This window comes from Opisthocomus hoazin, chromosome 12 (genome assembly GCF_030867145.1).
Source record: "Opisthocomus hoazin isolate bOpiHoa1 chromosome 12, bOpiHoa1.hap1, whole genome shotgun sequence".
Classification (NCBI taxonomy): Eukaryota; Metazoa; Chordata; class Aves; order Opisthocomiformes; family Opisthocomidae; genus Opisthocomus; species Opisthocomus hoazin.
In genome coordinates, this window is record NC_134425.1 from 28,688,180 (window position 1) to 28,696,202 (window position 8,023).

General features: G+C 58.4%; 1 protein-coding gene across 1 annotated transcript in view; it reads right to left on the minus strand.

The window, feature by feature from the left end:
- RTN4R (reticulon 4 receptor) overlaps positions 1-2,291 on the minus strand; it is a 78,071-nt gene extending 75,780 nt beyond the window's left edge. Inside the window, exon 1 of the mRNA XM_075434127.1 lies at positions 1,981-2,291. Coding sequence (XP_075290242.1) covers positions 1,981-2,002 — 22 coding nt within the window. The 5' untranslated portion in view covers positions 2,003-2,291. The remainder of the gene's footprint in view (positions 1-1,980) is intronic.
- Between the last annotated feature and the right edge of the window lie 5,732 nt (positions 2,292-8,023).

Genomic DNA, 8,023 nt, shown 5'->3' on the forward strand with positions numbered 1-8,023 from the left:
TGGGGTAGACTCCCATATTACAGGGTTTTGTGTTCATTTTTTTCAAAAATAAATTTTATGAACGAATAAGCATGGAAAGACCTCTTTCCATGTAAATGAATTGTGTTAATAAGGCAGTAAGTGCTGAGCACACCAGGCGAGAGCTCTGCTTGCCGACCCGCCCCTGGTGGCTATTTCTGCTTCCGAGGCACTGGCAGCATCCTGGCAGCCCGCGGTGGGAAACATGGTCCAGATACACCGGGGTGGTCACTCCTCTAAACACAACCTCCCGAGGCTCGTCAGGGCTCTGCAGTCACACCTACCAGCAATCCCAGCTACCCAGCCCCTCACAGCAGCAACTCAAACTGCAGGGGGGGGGGAATAAAAAAAAAAAAAAAAAAAAAAAAAAAAATCAAACCCAAACCCCTCAAAGCCTTGTTCTATAAATAAAGCCCTTGTAACACAGTTTTTATATTTCATTATCTTCTGTGTGGTTTCACACGACGCTGGCAGCAGCCGGGAATGTCACAAAGTGCTGTGCCGCAGCAGGATGGTGACGGGCAGGAGCGATGCCGTCCCGGGCGCCTGCACCACGCCCGTCACCCGGACGCTGCTCCGCACCGCCGACAGCCGTCCCACAGCACCGCGGCGGACGAACAGCCCGCACCACCACCCCGGCACCGGGGCTCCGTGTGCAGGCACACAGCCAGCGGGTCGAGATGGACGGGTAGCCCACGCGCCAGGCTACAGCGCAGCACGCCGCAAACAGATGCTGGAAAGCCAGGATCCCTCACGGGCCCGCGGGAGAAGGCATCACTGCAACCTGCGCCCAAGGCGTGTCCCAAACAGGAGCAAATTGGCCATTTCCAAACTGAAAATGATACAAACTCTCTAAAGGAGGCGGTGTGACATTCGGATCAGAGCTCGGGTACATCCTTTCACCATCACAAACAAATCAGCCAGAGCGCTCTCCGAAAAAAGAAAGAAACTAAAGAGATGATTATATTTGCGTGGCAAGCTGGGGGTGGCACACTCGGGAAGTGGCTCTGCGTGCCCAGCGCTGCCCCGACCAGCAGCCCGGGCAGCGGTGGAGCTCCGGCGTGGGTCGATTGCTCGCCACACAACCTGCATCCCACGGGCTGGGTTTCCAGCGGGCACGCCCGGGTGGCACAGGCTTCTCCCGCGGTCCGGACCCGCAGCGCAGGAGCACGCGTCCCTCCCAGCGCGGGTCCGTTTCGGGTCTCGCCAAGCCACGACCATACGGGGGCTGCTCTGAGAGCGGCCGCAGCCCCCCGCTGCTGCTGCCAGCGCAGACCCAGCCCCGTCCCACCGCACCGGGACGCAGAGACGATCGCCAGGGCTGCCAAAATGGGTCAAAAAGGGCTGTTTTCAGCCAGAGGGTCCGGCTGGCCTCGCCGCATGCTGCGTGTGCCGACACGGGGGTCTCCCCCCAGCACCCCCAGCTCTCCCCAGCCTCCGGCTGCAGGACACCGCGCTGAGACGAAGCAGGGGAGACCCGGGAGGGGGGGGGGGCGCTGCGGGGCACCCCCGCCAACCCCGGTACCCGCCGTCCCGGCAGGGGGGGGGGCACGCCACGCCGCCCCGTCCCCTGTCCTGTGTGTCCCCCCCCCCCCCCCCCCCGGCCAGCAGCTCCGCGGCCCCGGCGATGCCGCTGCCCCCGCGGCACTGCCCGCTCCCACTTCGGGGGGACCCCGGACACCCCGAGGCCGAGCCGAGGCGGGGGGGAACCGACCAGGACCCCCGCGGGGCTGGAGCGGGGTCAGCCCGGTGCCCGCCCGCCCCCGCACCCTCCCCGGGGTCCGGCCCCTCTCCCCCGCGGCAGCACCGCTCCGCGGGGAACAAAAGAAATAAAAAAAAAGAAGAAAAAAAAAAGTTGGATCGAGGGAAGTTCCCGGCGCGGAGCGAAGTTAAGGACGTGTCCGCCGCGCCCTGCCCCGGGGGGGGGACACCGAGGGGCAGGGGACATGGGGCCGCACCTACCTTCGGCTATCGCCCTCTTCATCTTAGGGGCCGGGGGAGGCAGGTCCGGGGTCGCCGAGCCGGGCGGCAGCGGTACGATCCGTGCCAGGGTCCGCGCCCCAAACTTCAGCCCGAGCGCGGGGAGGGGGCTCTGCCGGCGCCGTCGGTCATCGGGGGAAGGAGCAGCCCCCGAGCTGGAGTCAGCATCCAGGCGAGCCTCCCCCTCCCTGCCGCCTCCCCCCGTCCGTCCGAGGCCGGGGCCGGGCTGCGGCGGGAGCGCGGAGCCTGCTGCTCGGTATCCCGGGAGCGGCGCGGGGACGGAGAGGCGATGAATGTTTTATGGGATCATGTGGTTTGACGCGAGAGCAATCAGCCGGGATCGGATTTACCGGCTGGAGGAGTGAGCGGGAGGACGGGGGAGACGGGCACGGCGCGGGGGGAGGGAGGGGAGGACGGCGGGGAGGGAGGGGCCGCTCCGACGGCGGCGGCTCCGCGGCCGAGCCCCCGCGGCCGGGCCCGGGCAGGCGGCGGGGCCGGGCGGCTCCGGGCGCTTCGTTCCTGGAGGCGCGGTGCCACCCAGAGGCGGCCGCGGAGAGGGACGCGCGGGCGGCCGCGGGGCCCCGGCCCGGCCCGCTGCCCCCCGCCGGCCTCCCCCCGCGGGTGACGCCCGATCCGCAGACACCCCCCCCCCCCCCGCCCCGGAGCCGCTGACCTGCCTGGGGGCGGCCAGGCCCGGCCCTTGGGCAGACCCCCCCCGTCCAAAGGGGCGAGCCCGTCCTCCCGCCCCGCACGCCCGAGCCCGCTCGCCGCAAACACCCCCCGGGCTTGAGGACCGCTCGTCCCAGGCCGGCAGGGGGCACGGCAGGGGGCGGCGGTTGAAGCCCCCCCCCACCCACCCCCCCCAAGCCCTTCCCTCCCCTCCCGTCCCGCAGCACGGCCCTTCCCGCACAGGCGACCCCTGCCCGCCCCGGGGAGCAGACAGACGGACAGACTCGCGTTAAATCGACTCATCTGGGTGGGGGGGAAAAGGAGAGGGGGAGGGAAGGATGGTGCCGGAGAAAGCCGAACGGCTTCAACAGGAAAACATGGCGGCTCCATCTCTGCTACCAGACACGTGTACATATCTACATACAGATGGATATACGCTAACAAGCGTTCATACCTCTCCTGCAGCTCATCACCCCGACATCGACCATCTCCAGAGCAGCCTGCGCTCAGGGCTCGTGCCACGCCACGTCTCTTGAGGGCCTACCCAGCTTCCATCTTGCTGGGCAGGCATTGTTCCAAGATGAGCCAGCAAACCATTTCTCCTGCACACAACAACCCGCCCCACACCCACCCCACAGATCTGTGGGGTACCTCAAGCTGACACCACAGCCATCTGCAGGGAAAAGAAACACAACCACAGGAAGGCCTGCCCAGACACTAGAGCCAGGTGGAGGTCTTTTATGGCGGTAATTACACAAACAGCCTCAGCTGCTGGAAGGCACGTGGCTTTCAGCACAGCGGTCTGTGCTGGGGGCTCGGGCCAGCCTGGGGCAGGTCTGCTATGAAGGAGCAGGAGGGGTGTCTGGGGGTCTCAGGGGTGACGGAAGCGTGAGGTCTGGGGAGCGACGAGGAGCCTTCCCATGCGATCTGCTGGCAGCACACCTTATTGTGGGTTTGTGGACATCTGGGGAGGGGGGATGGTCCCACCATGCCCCGCTCTTCCTGCAGTGACAGCCTGGGTACCACAGGTTAGGAATATGCTGCTCCTCACCTCTAAACACACCTCCAAGTGCTCGTGTTTCAGTAGTGCCCTCTGACTTTGCCATCCCTCACGGGGCGGCAGGAGAGATAGGTCACCTACGTGCAGAGCATCAGGATCGCTGCTCACAAAAGGACCATGGAGCTGGAATTGTCTGGGAGAGGGCTGGAAGGCTGAACATGAGCAGCGAAGGAGTTAACTGAAGCTGTAGTCACAAGGCCGAAAATCACAGGTTCTACCAGGAAGGCAGCTGGCTGCGTGTGGCTGTTTGGCTGACATTTCTGAAAGGTTAATCTTGAAACGGAGAGAGCACATCTGTAGAGGGCTGCGACTGACTTTTCTTGCAGATTCCTGCACCACTTTGGGCGGGTTTGAGACCCAAGAGTTGGTTGCGCGCAGGTCACCGTGGAGTAATCTGGTGGCTGCGACCTTGGCGTGCAGAGTGGTGCTCCACAGTGCGACAGGTGTCCTAGAGCCAGCTGGCTTTCCAAGCTCCTGTTGCAAGGTGCAGGAGACTGGCTCTCCTTCCGCGCCTGCACACTGGACGTTTGCGCCTTCCACTTCCCAAGTCTAAGCGCTGCCTGGCAAGGACTGGGTGAAGGAGAAGGAGCCTCCCAGGTAGGAGATCTCCTGGGGGATCTGAGGTGGCTTGCAATTACAGTGTGAGTAATTCAGTGCAGCTCGTTTGCAGCTTGGAAAGGAGCCAACATTCACGGAGATCAAGAGACACCTTGCTTTGACTGGGTAATTACATGTTCGTCTTTACCTAATGCTTAATCACACTCAGATCAATTCTCTTCCTTCAGATTGTGAGTCTTGTTTGCAAAGTGTCAACTGTTCGCTTGCTCTCTTTAACCCTCGTTTGTGAGCAGAGTGGCTCCAACGTGTTTGGGGCACGATCCTGGGTCTAAGGGTGCGGAACAGAAGATGGAAGAGAGAGGTGGATGTGGGGAAAGAGAGAGGCCACAGTGAAACGGGAAGTCACTGCCCTTGCCACTCTCATGCCCACCTCTTTTTTGGGATAGGACCTAATGGAGTAGATTCCTGAATCCCAATATTAAAGTGTAGCTTTTACCCTTGTGCTGATCCAGCTTTTTATCTTTCCTCCCCGCTGCCTTGTGGCTGCACCTGTCCTGTGTCTGATATGGATGTGAGCATCCAAAAACATGTCTTGGAGGAGCGAGGAGGCAGAAGAAGGGCACTACAAGACCAATTTGTTTGCCGTTGTGCCTAGGCCGAGCGCTGGAACTGCCTGTGCTTGCAGGAGGCGAGCGCATGGTGCGTGATGCAGCAGTCAGCGGGCCAGGGAATATCACCTTCTCCACTAGACATGGATCCCTCTGGACCTGCAGACAAGTCGTCCTTCTGGAGATCCAAGAAGACCTTGTCTTGAAGTAGTGTTCACCTGCTCTGAGGACAGGCTCGGGCAGACAATGGCTTAGACTCTCAAATACACATTCGAAAGGGCTCCCCAGACCCACCAACACTGGGGCTATTGACCTAGTTTATGTGTTATACCATCTACCTGTTGTCTTATATGAGGGACACATAGATCATGGCACTTTGCTGGACATTTCCAGCAGCTGAAACACATACCCTGCAGGCTGGCCGAACGTGGAGGCGCAGGGAGGCTCCGTGTCAGCAAGGCTCCTTGGCCAGGTCTGCGTACATGAGGAGGAGCTGTGCTGTGCTGGCATGATTTACCCGGACACCCAGCGTAGTTACTGCTCCATTTTTGAGACTTGAATGGATGCACAGCGCTGAGCAGATAAGTTGCATGGTGACAGTGACAGCAGACCAGAGTGCCATGAACGCAATATCTTACCTAAACACCAAATATATATATATATATATACACACACGTAAATACGAACAGTCCCAGGTTACATGTCAGGTCTGGTTTCTTTCCTGTGGCAGGGTACCCCACTGAGCAATGTGTCCTGGGTTCCAGAATGCCTCAGATAGCCGTACGAGCAGCAGCACGCTGCAGGGAGAGCCCGGCAGCTGGAAGACAGAAGTGCGGCTGGCCACTCCTAGGCTCCTTTGCGTCAAGAGATGTCATGTCAGAGACGCGGTGATTGAGTCCTGGGCCCTGGTGTGAGCTTTGCCTGGCTTGAACCATCCACCCCCTCTACGGCAGTCATGACCCTCCAACCCTTCGTCTCTGTCAGCTCTCTCAGCTCATCACCGTGTCGCGTGAGTTCAGGAAAAGGCGCTGAATATCTGTGTTGTTCTTATGTGCTGTTTCTCTCCTGTTGCCATGAAAAGCTGCGCCAGAGCCTTGCAGAGCCTGGATGGGCAAGGCAGAGTGAGAAAATCTTCCCCTCTGTGGGCGCATCCACCCCCTGCACAGCCAGTGATTCCCCATGGATGCTACCTCTCCCAGAAAGGTGAATTATGAGCCTCGTAGCTTCTGCTTCATGATTTCTCTCAGATTTCAGGCTTCTTCTGTCTGAGCAATAGGGTCGGCTTGGACGAGTTGCTCCTGTAAATCATCTGAGCACTTGCTTCAACCTGACACATCAATCCCCTCTCGTCGCACAGTAAAAGGTTCCCACCTGGTCCTGGCAATGCTGCTGAGATTGGGATGCGCCAAGAATCCTTCAGAGCATCATAGGGCCATGTGGGAAGGGCCACAGATTTATTCAGGCAGCTCTCGCAGAAGGCTGCTTGGTTTCAAGCCTTGGGGAGACTTAGCTGGATGAGAGCTTGCACATGGCTTGCTCTGCACGGGCCATGAAGTAAATGGGAACAGTCAAAGATGTTAAATGGACTCTGAAGAAGAGGAGACACAATCCTCTAAGAGGTTTCTTCAGTGATTTCCTGGCCAGACTCTTGATTTAAAGCAGGGCCTTCCACCGTGGGTACGGGTACTTGTAGGGTCTGCTGAGAAAGGCTCCGCATCCTGAGTGTCTGGCCTTACCAGAGGCTCAAGGGGTAGATCAGTCCCCTGGATTCCATGGCAGGATGGGTTTTTTCTTTCCAAATGCTGGGCTGGATAGGATTCATGACTGCAGGGAGCGTATGAGGGTAGGAGATTCTCTTCAGCATGTACAGAGTGAGCCAAGAGGAGTGGGGAGAAGGGCAGCAAAGGTCCAAACACGGACCAAGGGTAAAGCCTGCTCCACCATGGAGCTGAACCAGGGCCTCCTGTATGCTCCATGTCTGTTGGCCACAGAGTGAACGAGGGCTGGGTTGAACTGGCAAGGTCGTGCTCCCACAGGCCCACCCGGCGACCTGGTCCCTAGGATCCCAGCAGAGTCACAGCCTCTCCATTTCTGTGCTGTTGCACTCTGGCAGCTCTCATCCCCAGCTGTGTGAATGCCAAACCTCCAGAAGAGCAAAGCATCCAAAACAAGCAGGCATTTGTAGTGGAAAGCCCTCCCAGTTGCCCTTCAGTAAGACCTGGTGACCAGATCCTGCACATATTCCGTGGCTATTCCTGGACCACCAGGACTACCAGGACCACCAACGTGTGTTGGACGTAGTGCCCAGGAAGTGGGAAGAGTCCCAAGAACAGCAGCTGAAGAATGGCCGCTCCATCACAGCCGTACCAGTATGATTCTGTTGGGGCCACCTTCCAGGTCCTGTAACTGCTCGTGGGTCTGGATTTCAGGAGCTCTGCTGTTGCCAAGTACAGCATACTGATGGTGTGGGCGGTAGCTCGTATGTTGTTTAAAGGGGTCAGCCTGTTGTTGTTCCTCCAAGCCAACAGTGCCTCCACTGTGATGGTGCTAGTCCTGGATGGACGTTGCTGCATATTGTTTCTCTGCCTTGAGTTACTGAGACATGGCTTCTCCTACTTTGTTTGTTTTTTGTTTGTTTGTTTGTTTGTTTTCCAGTTTAAGATGAGAAGGGGTTACTCTTTGTTTTTTTGAGGCTGACTCCTACTCTTTTAATGTTGATGGATGTCCTGGCAGGGGCAGTGGTAGCGACGTGCAGAAGGGCTACTGGAGAGCACTGGCAGAAAATGAACATCAAATTCGTGACTGGGAGCATCTGCCCTTACAGCCTGATTCTAAACGTCACATCTATTTCATGGAGGGATGAGAGCATGGCAGTACCACATGACCAATCAAAACAGCTCTGACTTCAGATCTGCAGTACTCCCAACAGAGTTAGCAAATGAGTTGCAGACCGGGAACTATCTGCAAATAGTTTCCAATAATGAATTGAGGTGCGAAAGCTGCAATCTGCTCCTAGACAATCTGTAAACAGAGGGAAGGAAAATTCACCAAAATAAATTATTCATTTCAGATTACTCTCCTAGCTCATGTCTTAACTTGAAACCTTCAGGGCCTGCAGAGATTTCCAGGG